The sequence below is a fragment of the Leguminivora glycinivorella genome, chromosome 8 (genome assembly GCF_023078275.1).
Source record: "Leguminivora glycinivorella isolate SPB_JAAS2020 chromosome 8, LegGlyc_1.1, whole genome shotgun sequence".
In the NCBI taxonomy this organism is placed as follows: Eukaryota; Metazoa; Arthropoda; class Insecta; order Lepidoptera; family Tortricidae; genus Leguminivora; species Leguminivora glycinivorella.
The window spans coordinates 25974727-25993166 of record NC_062978.1 but is presented as its reverse complement, the minus strand read 5'-3'; the positions used below and the strand labels follow the sequence as shown (position 1 = coordinate 25993166).

Below are 18440 nucleotides of genomic sequence, written 5' to 3'. Positions count from 1 at the left end.
TCATGATTGCAAAGATCAAAAGCCCGTGTCATATCACATAATAATATTGCAACGTGACGTTGATCTTCTTTAGCTGTCATTATGTTTTTTAGGGTTTGGCGAATAACATCTAAACATGATTTATGTTTCCTGTAAGCGTACTGCCTGTCACTTAGCAAGTTAAACGTACGGATGATTTGTCGCCGTTTTGCTAAAATACAGTAAAATTATATTTGGTTTATCACGCTATTCAAGATGATCACATCACACGTTAGCACACCGTAAATAGTAAAACAAATAATAATAATAATATTGTGGCGAGCTGACGGTGAGTGGCGACACCGCGGACCCCTATTCCAGAGGGCACTTCCATCTAGCCCTCGCCTCTGCGCTTGCCTTAACCGGCCGGCCAGAGTGGATTCGCAAGAGCGGGACCTATGCTCCAGGTTGGAAGTGTAAAATGTCATAACGCCGGCGGCCTGCTGAACGGATCACCGGGATCTGGCTACCGCAGTCTCACCTCTCGACAACCTTTCAGCCACTCTTCAAGTGTTGCTCTGTTGTCGCACCATGCGTGCGGCCGTTTTGCAGGGCCCACTCAATGAGTTGGCGAGTCACCGCCTGTCTTTTACAATCTTGAGACTAGTTGTCATGGCAGGTGTCCGATAGTCTCCCCCCATAGACCATTATCCAGTCCATCCAACTTGCACAACAATAGCCTATGACCTTAGTTCCCATCGCAACACAAAAGTGCTGCACTGAAATAGTCTTTACACCTGGCGGGGACCATCTCCGGATGTATCATATTGGGCGCTCGGGGATGGTATCCGCCAGGTGTATCCCTTGCCTTTAGATTAAAGTGTCTAAAAGGGCCTCTGTGCTGTTGGCTTCGGCCCCACACATGCCTCCCAAAAGTCCGGGACCCCATGGTCCCGAGATATGGTAAGACATACAAATAATAATAATAATAAATATTGGGGACACCTTACACAGATCAACTTAGCCCCAAACTAAGCAAAGCTTGTACTATGGGTGCTAAGCGACGATATACATACTTAAATAGATAAAATACATACTTATATACATAGAAAACATCCATGACTCAGGAACAAATATCTGTGCTCATCACACAAATAAATGCCCTTACCGGGATTCGAACCCAGGACCGCGGCTCAGCAGGCAGGGTCACTACCGACTGAGCCAGACTGGTCGTCAAATAGGCCCAAGTTGTGTACCCTGTGGTACCCTCATAGTAAAACAAACAAGGTACAATATTCGGGATTGTACCTTGTGGAGCTCTCGCGGGTTGAACGAACTCTTTCGGCGAACCTGTTATGGCTATGGTTGATTGCCCTTACTTTGAAGGCTCGTTATTTTCTTTATCCTTTATTCACGCTAATTTGTATTCAATGATAAACTTTGTCAAAAGCATATCTACATACTGGTTTTTTGTTATGTTTAGATTAGGTCTGAAATATGGTTTCTGAAATTAAGTTTAAAAAGTAATGACATACCGGAGAGACGTCAATAGTATGCATGTATGGAAAATACATTATAATGAATGTAAAGTTAATGAACAAATTCGTGTTACTAATTTAATATTTTTAAGTTTCGAATCGTTTAATACGTAACAAGCGTTAAGAAGATACAAAAGCAGCGTTCTATGGAAAAGTCATTTGAAACTTGGTTTTACGACATTTTTACTATTTTTAGAAGCTAGAAAATGATAAACTTTGTCAAAATTGTTACACACACTTAGTATAAATGTACTACATTGTCTATGGCACTTTAATTTTGGCTTCAAAACGACGTATGGGTATTTTCAGAATTTGGGATCCCCTAATTAGCGTAAGTTGTTAACAAAAATTAACTCACTGTCAGTTTTGTTACGATAATTAAGCACACACTCACGCAGTTTCTATAAAAATATGGTTTTGTGTTAATTACATAAACTTTGAGCGATAATCTAAAGTCAGAATGTGAAAAAAGTACATTTTTAGACAGATTTTATGCTCAATTGTCGTCACAAAACTGACAGCGAGTTAATTTTTGTTAACAAATTACGCTTATTGGGGTGTCTCAAATTTTGAAAATGCCCATATAACGCAATTTTGTTATCATTCGCCGTGCGTTTCACTCACGCCAAGTCGCCAATACTAGTAACTACGGACCAACTCGGAAAATCGTTGACCCTACATGGTGATTTAAACGCAGTCTCGACTTTTCGCGTCAGTGCAGAAGAGCGTTATGGAGAGCTAGCTAAATGTTCTTACGATCCGAAGCGCAAGCGATTGTGACTGAGGCCAGGTACCTAACCTGTAGGATCAAAATGCACTCGTGAATAAAGAAATGACATCAATTAGTAATTATTCTAATGTCAAAATGCAAATTGGTAATGTCAGAATGCCTTTATAAGTAGGTAATGACCTTCGATTTCTTATCACAATTGGTATTTCCGTTAATGTTTGCTTTGTCCAAGCTCTTATCGAACAAGCGACCGTGTCATTGATTAAGATTACTGCTTACAAATCTTTATGGTCGTTTTTGCATGGATAACTTTTTGATAGGAGGTAAAAGGGTAGAATCGCCTGACGGTGAGCAATTATGGGCATTCTCAGAGTTTGGGACCCCCCAATTAGCGTAAGTTGTAAACAAAAATTAACTCATTGTCAGTTTTGTGACGATAATTAAGGGGCTGACAACACCCAACTGCGCTAAATTGATGTTACTTGCGCAGTTTTTTAAGACAAACTATTAGTTTTAGTAATGCAAGTAAATTATGTATATGTTATTATTCATTATATTTCAACGAACATAGCCTAGCCGTACTCGATACACGATTTAACGAAATCGGCTCGATAGAAAAAAATTGCAAAGATTGGTGTCGAGTTCGTCATTTAACGGTTCTATGTCGTTCAATTATTCACTTAGTTGTCCTTAATTTATATTACAATAACAAAAATATACATATCTAAAACACTAACGAAACATATTGCACAAATAATGCATCCTTCTATTTTATTTTAATATTTTTCCGCACTTTTCGTACCTAGCCACCCTGTTTTAGTGACATCGCGCTCTCACTTACTCCCATGCGAATAGCCGGCGTACGCTAGCGTTAAGGTCATTGGGTGTTGTCGGCGTCTTAAGAATGAAATTTCAATAAAAATATTGTTTTTGTGTTAATTACATAAACTTTAAGCGATAATCTACATTCAGAATGTGAATAAAGTAAATTTTTAGACAGATTTTATGCTTAATTGTCGTCACAAAACTGACTTCGAGTTAATTTTTGTTAACAACTTATGTTAATTGCGGGGACCCAAATTCTGAAAATGCCCTTATAGTCGCTCTTGGACACCAGTGACTAAGGTGACAAACGATACGATAACAATTATTATAAAACACTTTGTCTCTCTATCATTCTACTATACTTACCTATGCGACGGTGACGGTTCCCCACGGAACGGAGTGTTAGGGTTAGGGCTGAATTAGATCATTCCCACTCCGTCAAAAAAAAAAGCTGAATTAGACGGCATGCGAACTCGCATGATATTTTAGATGCATTACGGACTGTTGAGGTTACAAACAACTCAGCGCACCAATCAAATACGCAATGTAATGAAACTCGTATACGAGTTCTCGTACCGTCTAAATGGGCCCTAATAATTCGTTAGTTAGTCAAACCAAGTTCTGTTATCAAATGTATTGATACAGACTGCGCTAGGGTTTAAAACACAGAACTAGATAGAAGAAACAAGTTCATCTATTTGTATAGGGGCCGAGCGTGTCAAATTTTGTACTGAAGTTGTTTCTTGCCTGTAATTTTAAATATGTCTCAGGATCTCGATTGTTCATAATTTTTGTGTTGTTGCAATTGAATATCACGTAACGAGGCATTTTTTATGTTTTGATTGACTTCAACTTACAAAAATTGACGCCCCAAAGCTGCAAGCTGCGATTAAAGACGGACAACTCAGTGGATTTCACTGAGTTCATTTGACACGCTAAGTAGATACGTTTGCTTGATCTATGGTATATATGACATCTGTGGTTTAAAACGTCACAATTTAAAAGACTGCTCTATCGAAATCGATGTCAACTAAACTTGGTCTGACTTTACGCACACTGTAACATTAGAGTGGTAGCAAATGACCGGCCTTTTAGAACTCCTATATGTAATTTGAGACAGTGAAATATAATTTAATATTCATTACAGACACTTATTTATTTTTAGGACTCTGTTTTCGACTTATAAATGTTTGGCAAATCGATATTGAAGTTGAGGAGAGTCTTTTCAAAAGGACTTATTTCTATACGTCAACAGAGGTTATTTTTATCTATGTCTTCCTAGAGAAATAAACCTTGTTGACTTATAGAAATAAGTCCTTTTGAAAAGACACTCCTCAGTTGTGAATAAGTTTCCTGCAAATAAAATTTACTATTAATTTTCATATAAACTTTACTACCTCCCATTTTAGCTAAAGTTATTAAAATAAATGCTTCTAGGTTCAACGGGATTCCCGTAATATTTACAGTTAGGTAAAGTCGTTAGGTTGATCAGTTTACATAAACATATATCTAGTTTTAATGTTTATAATGTTTTCTCGTAAGTTTCATTTTTAGGGTTCCGTACCAAAAAGGTACAACAGGAACCCTTATGGTGCGACTCTGTCCGTCTGTCTGTCCGTCTGTCACATTCCTAAATATCTCGAGAACTACTAATGAACTTAACTTGAAATTTGGAATAGTTGTGAACATTGTAAACCTCTACAAATAGAAGGTATAATTTTTTTAAATTTATTAATTTTAATTGTAGAAAATGGCCAAAATGAAAGGGGGGCAAACTGTAAATTTCAAGTTACTAGGTCAAGTGGGGTATCGTTAGAAAGAGCTCAAATTGAACGTAAATAAACTATTTTTTATAATTTTTTTGGTGTGGAAAAAAAAAGAATTTTAAAGGAAAATGTAAAAAAAATACCGTTCCCCCCCTTATCTCCGAAGTTTACCAACGAAAAATTATGAAAATTTTAGGAAACATTGCTTTTATGCTAAATATTACAGGAAAAATATAATCGTGTTTGTATCTTGAAAACTTTTTTTTAATTCACAAAAAACTTTTTAGATTTTTACTTTTAATTTACCCACCTTTGCGGATGTATATAGTACTTCAAATTAATACGAGATGTTACTTAAATCATCTTCTTTCCAATAAAGTAAAAATTGTTTAAATCGGTTAACATTACAAAGAATAATCCCTGAAAAACCAACATACTATGGTCGCGGAAATTAGTTAGCGAATTCACCGAGAGGTGGCGCTATACACAATAATGCTCATTAGTACCTATACTTTTGTCTTCTAGTCAAGTCGTTAGAGTTATGTGAAAACATGAGATTATTTTAACTGGGGAGTTTGAAAGTTTGTACGGAACCCTCGGTGGGCGAGTCCGACTCGCACTTGACCGGTTTTTTTTTATATGTTCAGTACACGCGTGCGATCGCTTGGACAGGTCTCCACGGAAGACCAGCGTCAAGTTACCTGGTAGGTAACTTGACAAAATGCTGAGGGGAGACCTTTTCAGTGACGTTAATATCAATACCTATTAGTGTGCATCATAGACATAAGAAATTTTGTTAACGTCCTGAATAAAATTATTTTCTTCTTCTTCTTCTTAAACAGTTTAACATAAAGCGGCTCACAGACTACCTATAGTTAGACCGTTTTCACATTAATCATAATCACATTTTCACATTATAAATTGCCGAATGCTCCGTACAAACTTTTACCCCCCTTTTTAGGGAAGTAGGGGCTTAGAAAGAGACAATAATTAGCCTATGTCATGTTCCAACCCTTCAACTATCTCCAATTAAATAACCTAACCACAAAATTAAATTTTTGAAAAAACCCCTGACACTCCGAGTGGACCAATTTTAATGAAACGTGGCTAAGAACACTCCCTACTAAGCTTTCAAATAAAAAAAACTAAATCTTAATCGGTTCATCGGTTCCGGAGCTACGATGACACAGACAGACAGACAGACAGACGGACATACAGACACAGACGTCAAACTTATAACACCCCGTCTTTTTTGCATCGGGGGTTAAATTACGTCAATTCGAACACACTTTCTCATTTATAATATTAGTATGGATTGTGCCTGTGTGAGCCTTGACGGTGACCATTTACATGTTTTTTTCCACATAACACGAGTGTCCGCCATTATATACATACAGAAACACCTAGATAATACCAATATTAAATATGATTACCGTCCTTGGAACATAAATACAATAGATAAATTAGATAACACTACAATTTTGCCGTAAAATGTGCCTGCATTTTTCCTACCGTGACGCGTAAGTTTTATGTTGCGTTCTGAAACAAGTAATATTATGTGAAGTTAAAATAAAAGACATGATATTATATGGTATTATACGGTGTGACAAGAACAACGAAATGTCAATGCCATCGCGCTGTCCCTGTCAGACCATGTTATATAACATTTATAACAGCCATTGTGGGAGCACCATAAGACTTTGTATTTTATTGATGCGCAATGAAGTCAAAAATAAAAGAAAGAATTGAATAAACTCGAAATGGCTACATTAAATATTGTTAAAATGTATAACATTCATTATGCTCATACCTCATGAAATTCTTCACCATATTTTCTTTAGTATTCATTTGAGAACACAGAGCAAAAAATTGGACACTTATCTCTACACATATTAAAAGTATTAAAATCCAAGAACGTATAGAAAAGAAAGTACAGTAATGCTCAAGTCAGAACTTCAATTCAATGTCAAATCGTTAATTAGTGGCGTGGCGTGAAAGTCACGAACGCTCAGTGCGCTTCTCAATCAAACGTGGACGGCGTTAAGCAACAAGTTAGTCAAGTTATATAAATACAAATTATTTATTGAGAAAACGTATTGTACAGTGCTTGCTTTGACAATGTAATACAAGTACTCTTTTCATCACACCCGCACTTTAAATGTGCTATTGCACGCAGGCGGACCGTGAGTTATAGAAAAATCGTTCTCCCAAGAAAATAATGAAATTTCTTGTACCGTACTTAACTTTATTTACATATATTTACATATTTTTTACATTGCTAGTGTGATGAAAAACATTGTGTGTAACTCGGGGAGTATGAATATTACTAACTCGAGTCTTTAAATCGCTCTGGCAAGCCGTCGCGATTTAACTTACTATCGTTGGTAATGTTCAACTTCCTCCCCTTGTTGCACAATGTACTATTCTTGCACACCCTTATACAGGAAACAACACAGTAAGTATAAACAGCAACTTAGAAGAATTAAAACAAGAGGCGGTCTTATCGCTAAACCTTTTTCTAATATATAAATATTAGCTAGGAAATTCTTATTGACCGAGTCCCACGGTAAGCTCAAGAAGGTGTCGTGGGTCAGACAACGATATATAATAATATGCATAGAAAACATCCATGACTTAGGAACAAATATCTGTGCTCATCACACAAATGCCTTACCGGGATTCAAACCCAGGACCGTGGCTTAGCAGGCAGGGCCACGCCCGTTAGGCCATACCAGTCATCAATGATGTGCCTCACATGCGTTTAGAATCATATTATTTCTAATTAATCAAACATATTTCTCTTTATCTTATCGCAAACGAACTCATTCTCTCTCTCAATTGTTTATTATTGTTACAGTTAATAGATACCAATTAGCGTGAAATCGGACACATGCTGCCATAAATAATTACGGCTATTAATTTGTTATCCAGTTCGTCCTCGTGTAACTTTGTCAACAGGTCAACACTTTCAATATCCACATCCATATAAACTTATAAGTAAACTTATCGTTTCATAATAATCCGACTATAAACTGTTTGCGTTTACTCTTTAAGTATTTACTAAACTACACTGTGTTTTTTTTTGTTTTCCGTTAAATTCGACACGCAGTTAGGTTCGTCATCAGGAACCACCCTGTGTATCGCTTTTAGTTAAATTCGAAAAAAACATTTTTTTTTCGTTTCCATACATAATAAATGGATTAATTAGTGTGGTCCTCTACCTTAATCATAACATTTAAGTCATTGCCAAGTGTTTGACGGCACATGTCAAAATAAATAACATTAGGAAGTGGTAAGGGATGCCACACACGTGTTCAGTATTTTTCTTTTTTATTAATTCGATAACCGTAAGAATTAAGAGGCTAATTTCTTAGAGAAATTGATTTTATTTGAACTAAAGAATCTTCCCTTAAAGTTAACGGAATTCAATAAGAACAGGATATATAAGGTCCTACTTTATTAGTTGCAGATATTTTAACACATGATACTTTACATTAAAATAATTAACTTTAAATATAAATTAAGAAATCTTTTTATGTAACTTTTTTGATTTCATTTTCCTAACAAAAAATTAATTATAATTTCGTCTAAAAAAAATCATCATGTGCATTATCACATGTCACAATAACACTGTCTGTCATGTCAACAATTGTTTGTTGTAAATGTCGTAAAGGTTCGGCGGGAAAACTGCACATGTCATTGAAGTGGCCAGTTACAGTTAAGTGGTACGTAAAAGAGGTACTAGAATCTGTTCAATGAGTTTTCATTTAATAATCACATAAACAGGGTGTTTTTACGTAGCAAATTTGTTTTTCCGTTTTCTCCAAAAAAACATCGTAAAAGCTATAATGTTTCACGGTTTAATATACTCCAGAGACCGAGTACTATCAGCTGTAATAATATCTGCATCTAATAAATTAGGACCTTATATATAAAATACAGATGACAACAAATATCATGAGAAATGAGCTTCTCATTGCAATTTTTTATGGGACGTTATTGACACGGCGCTCATTCTGTTTCACGACACACACAGAAAGCTGGAGCGCAATCCATTTCTTCGCACTAACACTAAAGTAAGTAAATAATTTATTTTCAAATGTATTTACATTTTTTTATACCATATACGACCCGCAAGCCAGCCACATTAGCCTATGGACACCTTATGGACACCTAGTGGTATGGAGATGGTAAGGTACATGCAAGTCAAAACATCAAAATTTACATATTTTCTAAGGCGGTAAGGGCATTTATAATGTGTGATGAGCACAAATATCTGTTCCTGAGTCATGGATGTTTTCTATGTATATAAGTACTAGCTCTTGCCCGCGGCTTCGCTCGCGTTAGAAAGAGACAAATAGTAGCCTATATCAGTCTCCATCCCTTCAACTATCTCCACTTAAAAAATCACGTCAATTCGTCGCTCCGTTTTGCCGTGAAAGACGGACAAACAAACAAATACACACACTTTCCCATTTATAATATTAGTATGGATTTAATATTATATATATCGTTGTCTGAGTACCTGCAACACAGGCCATCTTGAGCTTACCGTGGGACTCAGTCAATCTGTGTAAGAAAGTCCTATAATATTTGTATTTTTATTTGCACTACGTTGTATAAAGCCGTCCCGCCTTGAAAGTGGTACGAGAGCACCTGTTACCAGTCTGGTTTGACATTTGAACTTGCCGAAATTTCTTTGAGAGACGTATTAAACACGACAACATGAATACCCACTATTAACTGAGTAATTAATCACTTTTGCTGCTTTTACACATTATAAACATTTTTTGAATTTTTGTTTTTAATGGGATTCTAAAGTTTAAAATTCATGTTAATTCAAAACAATATACATAAAAAGATAAATATACGATGAATCCCAATAATTATTTTTTAATAAGATACCAACTATCAACTAGTATTGTGTACTGTCCACTCCTCCATTATCATCCTCCTTGCGTTATCCCGGCGATTGCCACGGCTCATAGGAGCCTGGGGTCCGCTTTGACAACGAATCCCAAGATTTGGCGTAGGCGCTAGTTTTACGAATGCGGCTGCCACTTGATCTTCCAACTCGGAAGGGTAATGCCTTATTGGGATTAGTCCCGTCCAGTCCTCCATAAGCCCAGTTTTTTACATCAATAGTTAAAACGGGTATGTTAGGAGTACTATAAGAGATTCTTCGATGGTCTGGGGTTCGAATCCCGATATGGATATAAATAAATTGAATAACGCTTTAAGTAATGGATTACAAGTATGTATGTAATTAACGATTTACCTACCTCTTTTGCAATTTATTTTCAATAATAAACAATAAGTGAATAAGGATGGTTATTAAACTATTCTTACTTAATTATAAGTAATTATGCTCTTTAAGGTAAAATTATAAATAATAATCGCTTTCCTTGACATATTTTTGTTTGGCTGTAAGATTATAAATACTCGTAGAATGCGATAAAAAACTTTAAATGCCCTTTATAGATAATTAAAGGAAATTAAATAAATTAACAAACCAAACGTTTCTTGGTACGTATTCAAATAATGTCAATATTTGTTTAGTTTCATTAATTTCAATTATACTAAGTACCTATTTCTTATTTACAAAATCATTAATAAAAAAACCGGCCAAGAGCGTGTCGAGCCACGCTCAGTGTAGGGTTCCGTAGTTTTCCGTATTTTTCTCAAAAACTACTGAACTTATCAAGTTCAAAACAATTTTCCTAGAAAGCCTTTATAAATAAATAAATAAATAAATAAATATTATAGGACATAAAGTTCTACTTTTGTGATTTTTTTCATATTTTTTAAACATATGGTTCAAAAGTTAGAGGGGGGGGGGGGGGGGGGACGCAAATTTTTTTCCTGTAGGAGCGATTATTTCCGAAAATATTAATAATATCAAAAAACAATCTTAGTAAACCCTTATTCATTTTTAAATACCTATCCAACAATATATCACACGTTGGGGTTGGAATGAAAAAAAATATATCAGCCCCCACTTTACATGAAGGGGGGGTACCCTAATAAAACATTTTTTTCCATTTTTTATTTTTGGACTTTGTTGGCGTGATTGATATACATATTGGTACCAAATTTCAGCTTTCTAGTGCTAACGGTTACTGAGATTATCCGCGGACGGACGGACAGACAGACATAGCGAAACTATAAGGGTTCCTAGTTGACTACGGAACCCTAAAAAGGATTCTTCTTTTTTGGTCAACACTGAGCTTTCAATTTAATTTTCATTTACAGATTGACAAAAGTTGCCCTTTATGAAATTGAATTGTTTAGCTGAGATAATTGAAAATGTAATTAATTAGCCACCAGTATTCTTTAAATAAACTTCGGATTTCATCAAATGTATGTTTAAGTACAGTTTCAGCGTCTGTCTTTAAATTTTTTTATTAATTTTGGATACTTAAATACTTACTTGCAAATTGCAATAGGTCAGAGTACCTACTACTAATAGGTAAACATTTCTTTTTTTTTTCACAAAATTTTCTCTCTCTCATTCTTAATTATTTTTATGTTATTAGTAGTCATGATTTATGTTAAAATAAGATTTAATAATCTGATAATTATTTAGCCTTGACGCCTTCCAGATCTGTCCCATACAAGGTAAACTGTAACTAACAAACTGAAGGTTAAATCTGTTTTTTATCATGCAGAAACGTCTGCGAGCGATGATGATCAGCTATGGTGCTATTGTATGGTGGCCCCGCACCAAGCAAACCACGGCGATAGACAAGCTGAATAAAACACAACGACTAGCATGTGTAGCAACAACGGAATGTATGAGAACTACTCCGACAGCAGCGTTAGAAATAATGCTAGGACTCCTACCACTACACATATATATACAAAAGGAAGCTGCAGCCACAGCCCTCCGACTGAAAGACCTAACCCTATGGACAAAACTTAACTCAACGCACAAAATAATATATGGCGACATGATCTCAAAAATGCCGATGCTAGAAGCGCCAGTGGACAAAATACCCAAAACCACGATCTTCTGCAAAAAATATACGACATTGCTAACAGAAGATCCAAAAGAAGGACTATACCAAACAAATCTAAGAATATTTACAGACGGATCAAAAACAAAAGAGGGAACAGGGTGTGGAGTCTTCTCAGAAGACTTAAACATACACATATCCAAACCCCTAGGTGAACACAGCACGGTATTCCAAGCTGAATGTGTAGGAATAATAGAAGCTTGCAATGCCATAAAGAGACGTCAGGTAAAACATGGAAACATACTGATACTATCAGACAGCAAATCAGTGCTTCAGGCACTATACAGCCCAAAACTTACCTCGAAACTAATACTAGAATGTCATCAAAGACTCACTGAAGTGTGCGAAGAGGACAACAAAGTAACAATACAATGGATAAAGGGGCACAGTGGATCAAGAGGGAATGATGCAGCGGATGAACTGGCCCGAGAAGGATCAGCCACACCTGCATATGGACCCGAACCCATCATACCCCTACCAGTATCATATAGGAAAAACCAACTTAGTCAACACTACAAACAGCTACACAACAAATACTGGGTTGAGTTAGACACATGTAGACAAACCAAAGAAATTCTTGTTGAACCAAATACAAAGCTTACAAAAATCCTACTCAGAACTCCCAGACAGCAACTGCGCAAACTAGTAGGATTAATGACAGGACACAACACACTGAACAAACACCTCAATAACATAGGTATAACCGATAGCCCCATGTACAGAGCGTGCATGGAAGCAGAAGAAACCACCAAACACTTTCTTCTAGAGTGTAAACAGGTAGAAGTATATAGGAACAAGTATATAGGTAAGTATATAGGTACGCCAAACACACTGAAAGAGGTAATTAGCAACCTGAAAACACTGCTAGGATTTGTAGAGGAGCTGGGGTGGTTAGAGTAGTGCTACCCCGTCTATTTCACGCAAAATAGGCACAATGGATGTCGACTTGCGGAAAATGCCCAATAAAACTAACTAACTAACTGCGAGCGATATTAAATATTTTTAAATTAAAAGAAAAATGGAAAAATTCACACCTCCGGCAGGACTCGAACCTGCGACCTTTGGTGATTGCGTGATGGCCCCGGCAAGGCCAAAGGTCGCAGGTTCGAGTCCTGCCGGAGGTGTGAATTTTTCCATTTTTCCTTTAATTTAAAAATATTTAAACTGAAGTTATTAATTCAGTAGCAAATTTTTGACAACGGCGTTCCAGGGGTTAAGGCACAAGTCAGAACCTATCAAATGATAAAATGTAGTTTTTATTTTGGTGGAAAGCATCGTGCATACATATGTAAGCATGTGCCAATAAAATGACTTTATCTAAATTCCGTTTTACATTGATGTACCTAATGATTTTTTTTTAGTTTGTAGTAAGATTTTTATTTTAAAACATAACATTAAATATCAAAACAATGTAATGATTTGTATTTATTTTATTACAGGTATTTTGCTATAAAAAAATGTTCAAATCATATACTGTAGTCTGCATTATAAGTAAACTTAATCTAAATGCATTTAAATTAAATTAGCTATGCATTTCCCCGGTGCGTGTCATACCTGAACTGCATGTAGCGATGCAGTGTTTTAAACTGTTGCTATGTGCGATAAGAAAATATGCATTTATTTAAATTTTTCTTTTACGCTATTCTTATGCGATAACGTTGTTCGCTATTAAATTGAACAGTTTAGGTAACATGTACAAATTTATATGTTTTAATATCTTTTAGAGGCCAAAGAGTAAACTTAGGTATCACCTGCTGGTAGCCAATTTGAAATCAAAGTTTTCTATGTATTTAAGTATTTGTATATTAAGTAGAAGCCTCAGTACCCACAACACATTAAGCCTTCTTGAGTTTACCGTGGGGCTTAGTCAATCTTGTAAGTCCTAAACTTAATATTTAATCATTTAAAGAGTATGCCTCAAAGGATGATAGGTATTACGATATAATATTGAGTCGTTCTTAGGGTAATAACGAAGGCAACAGTTATTTTCACGAATTTATAATTTTGATGTGTAATTACACTTACAATTATTTTGCCGATTATGCAAACAATTTATTGTGTATAGTGTCTCTTTGATTGCCTAAATATATTACACGGATTACACCTCTCATGAAGGCACTGGTCCCAGGCACTAGTAAGCTATGAGCTATCCGCTATAAAAACGAACAAAAGATAAGCACCCCCGTGCAAATAAAAGAGACACGGCGATTTTGATAGCTCACCGCTGGGCGAGTAACTATAAACATCGCCGTGTCTCTTTTATTTACACGGGAGTGATTATCTTTTGTTCGTTTTTATAGCCGATAGCTCATAGCTTACCAGCTCGCGGTGGGACCAGTGCCGAAGTAGGTCAGTTTTTATGTATGTATTTTTACTTCTCAATTTGGTTGTGTGTTGGTATATACAAGGTGCTCGCGAGGAACCCATATAACTTTAACGGCATATTCTTGGTCACATTTTAAGACTAAAATGTCATATAAACTTTTCTAGATTTCGTCTAGTTTCAGAGTTATTGCCAATTTAAGAAAAACATTTCCGTATTGTTACTCAGTAGAAAAGGTTTCTTAACGGCGCTGATGCGCAATTGTGGAGCATAGTCTCACAGTAGTCATTGATAGATGTGAAAATGTGACAAGAAAAACTTCCAAATGATTTGGTTTTTAGAAAAATAAATGAAGGAACTCATTTTAGTTGCAAACTTTATGGATAAAAAAAATTTTTTTTTTGGCGAAAAATTTTAAAATTCATATAACATTTTTTCTTTCTTTTTGCCTCAGAAACGCGTGGTTCAAGTTATGCAGGTTCCTCGCGAGCACCTTGTATGTATCTGCGGGGGTAGCACACTAGTTGGATAAACTTTATCGCATCAGTGCGGTGCACAGTGCGTCCCTATCGAACTTACAAATAGTTCGAAAAGGACGGCCTGACGTTAGATATATCGTTTATCACGCGTCCGTGCTTACCTGGATAAGATTTTTTTTACTCTTAACATTTTTGCCCACGATTGTGTATTTATAACGGGGAATTTGTATAAAAAGGGCGGTTTCCACGTGGGTTCCCGGTTGAATCCTATCAGATCTGATAAGATTGCGTCTGTCGTGGGAAACCCCGTGTGAACGGCCTACTCGGGTACACTAGATGCTCACAATACAAGCTCTTTTCTACCTTATATTCAATTATTAAGGTACAACATTGTAGAAGGTAGGTATATGGTTTTACTTAAGTTACGGTTATTAATTAAGTTGGAATCAATGAATGTGTAGAAAGATCGGTTTTGAAGATAGTGTTGGAGTGAACCCATTTTACTAAGGTTAAGAAATATTGTAATTTGTAAAAATATGATCTTCTTTTTTAAGAAACTATTCATGGGACACGCTGTATATAGACCTAAATCGTGAAACGTGGGACTTGTTCGAACCTTCCATTCCGGTACCGCCATACAAAATGTATGAGAAAATGGTAACGGAATGGGAAATAAACCTTGGGACACTTTTTTCTCCTATTACAATTGATAGAGCTCACGATTCTAAGTGGAAACCACATACAAATTTCCAAATAAAAAAAAAAGTGGAGTGGACGATTATGAAAAAAACTGGCCCATTTACAGGGTGTGAATATTCGCAATTCGCCATTTGATCTATTTCTGAATTGTAAGTAACCTCAACAGTCCGCAATGGATCTCAAAGACAAAAATCAAAGATGGCGGCTTAAATATATGGGATAATATTGGTCCTACATCCAATATCGGATCGGATAGTGTGAAAACGCATTAATGCTGCATTTTCAGTTTCAACTTTCACTTGTTCTGACCGAGCATCCGTTCGTTCGTGCGCAGAAAACACTTGACTTCCATACCTTCAAAGCTCGGCCACACATGCGCGTTTTGATAGCGTAGGCGGAGCGGCAGCGGAGCGTCAGCGGGGCGCAACGATAGTGGTGCGCCGGACGAACGCTGGCGTTGCGCCCAGCGGACGCGGCGCGCCGGCGCGGCGGGAACTAACGAGCGCGGATTGCGAGCGGAATGCGCGCGGATTGCGGCGCACCGCTATCATTGCGCTATCAAAACGCTTTATGTATGGCGAAGGCTTTATCGTTGCACATACGAACGAATGCTCGCTCAGAACTGTTCAGAACACTAAGTGAAAACGCAGCTTTAGTATTTTAAAGATGTCGCCAGCAATTAATTCAACCAGTTGATTCACAAAACATTAGACAGCGCGACAGCTTGATTATGATTGCCCCCGGTTTTGCTTGCGATTGTTCCGTACGAGTAGTAAATTCGAAAAACACGATTGTGATGTAATTGCTGTATTGAATGGTAATTGTTCGATAACTTTTCCATTTCCATCATTATCGAATCGAATTAGCTGAAGAAATATTACCGTATAGCAGATAAGAAAATATAAAGAACCTAAGGTGTCAATAAAGGGAGCGTCTCGTCTACAGAATAATAGCAAGATCAACACAGTTTTGAGTAAGATACAGCGGGGCAAATCTCGACTGGAGGGCAATTACAACTGATCCATTTCTTCCATTATTACACCATGATATTGAGTTCTACGTGTATCCACTGAACACGCCTACCTTATATTATAACCGGTAATGCAAACATTGTAAAACATGAAAAAAATGGACCAGTTACATTTGCCCGCCAGTCGGGATTTGCCCCGCTGTATCTTATGTAGGTACTTTTTCTACTCCAGCACTTAAATCTGTCAATTAGATTATTGTCAGCGGTATCCAAATTGAGTTCATTTGAGTAACGATAAGAAAGTCTATTTGTCTATAGGTTCATATGATTACTGCTAGCAGTAATCATATGAATATAGGAGTTCTGTTAATTTTTTTTTAAAAGCAAAACCTCCATTTATCAGGTATGTTTTCATTTGCAATAATAAGTAACTTTTAATAAATAATATAATATTTAGGCTCATAATTTAAATCAAGATGAAAAAGTAAATTGAAATGCGTTTTACATATTACATATTGTAAAACAAAGGTAAAAATCATAAGTTTATCAAATAATTTTACAATCGACATTTAAATATTCTTGAACGCAACCACATTTTTCGTAATTAAAAACCGGCTTATTTTCTATTTCTCTTGTCTATGGCATGTTTGACATTTGTAAACTTATCACGAAAGTATTTGAACTATTTAAAGTGTTTTGTAGTTTATTTTAATTCGACGTTATTGTGCAAAAACTTAAGTAATTATGACTGATTCTGATGAACAATGTACTTCCAAAGAAATCAAGGCTATGACGCTCAAAGTGACTGACAATTTGTTACCTGAAAAGTCGGATAAAGCGTACCAAAAATGTTATGATTGTTTTGACATGGAAATTGCAAAAAAATGTTTAAACGATCTCTGAAACCGCGTTGTTGGCATATTTTGAAGATTTGTGCAACAAGTTCTCGCCATCAACATTGTGGACTGAATACTCAATGCTGAGGTCCACACAAATATTCCCATTCATTATATAAGATAGGTTAGTAACCCATTTTATTATTCTCGAATAGGTATTTATTTGGCTGTCGTAGAAAAAGTATAGTATACAATCGTAACATTATGAAGGCTATAAAAGTCTCGTACCTTACTTAGGCCACTCGGCAAAGCCTCGTGACCTAACCGCGGAACTCAACTTTTATAGCCTTCATATCGTTACCGTTATACAGGGTGGGGCCTGTAACATAAGCAAAAAATTAAACTGTAGGCTGTACTCCTTAAACTGACCAACATTTCTTCAGCGACTTTTAAAAATTATGAAGTCTTTAATTTTCTTATTTTTCATACAAAATAAATATTAGCTTCAATGGACGCCATTATTGTTGTCATTGACGTTGTCAGTCACACTTTAGACTTAACAGAATTCGCAATACATTACCTCTTAGGAAAAACTTTCAACGGTGATAAATAACAAAATACAAGTTATTTTTAAAAGTCGCTGAACAAATGTTGGTCTGTGTAAGGAGTACAGCTCACAGTTTAATTTTTTGCTTTTGTTACAGGCCCCACCCGGTATAATATACTATTTGGTACCCAAGTATCTAAAATTTTAAACGTGTAGAAAATATAGGAATGAATACATAAATAAAGCATTTTTTTTTAAAAGTACATTAAAAGTACTTCCTATTGTGAAGTAGGTTAAAGGAAATTCTTTTGAAATGTGCCAATTCTGGCCCGAGCTAAACGTTTTCATCTACCTAAGTGCCCGGCTACAACATTGGTCTAAGCGCGACAGCGCGCAGCGGTGAGCGGCAGCCATACGTGCGAATGAAAAGTCCCATCGCTGTCTCGCTCCAATGTATGGCCGCCGCTCACCGCTGCCGCGCTTAGACCAGTGTCGTGGGTCGTGGCTGAGCCGTAAAGGTTCACATACCATTGTCGCGTTTCCTCCATAGTTAAGTTGGTACGTATTGAACAAACGCGGCTATGGTATGTGAATTTCTGGCAATTGTGTTGTCCGTGTAACAGCACCGTAAATGTCTCCAGGCAACAATCACTTCTGTAATAAAAATGACATCATTACTCGGTACTCCCCCTTCTTGTATCAAAGCGTAAAACCCTTATAAACATAGATATGTAATATGTAAACAAACGCTGT

General features: G+C 36.3%; 1 protein-coding gene across 2 annotated transcripts in view; it reads left to right on the top strand.

Moving 5' to 3' along the window:
• LOC125228887 (cyclic AMP response element-binding protein A) overlaps positions 1-18440 on the top strand; it is a 242443-nt gene that overhangs the window by 101032 nt on the left and 122971 nt on the right. Inside the window, exon 2 of one of the 2 annotated variants that reach the window (XM_048133591.1) lies at positions 11486-12817. The exons of the other annotated variant lie outside the window; for it this stretch is intronic. Within the exon in view, the coding sequence (XP_047989548.1) occupies positions 11486-12733 (1248 nt within the window). The 3' untranslated portion in view covers positions 12734-12817. Of the gene's footprint in view, positions 1-11485; positions 12818-18440 lie in introns of those variants that run through there. 2 annotated transcript variants of the gene reach the window in all.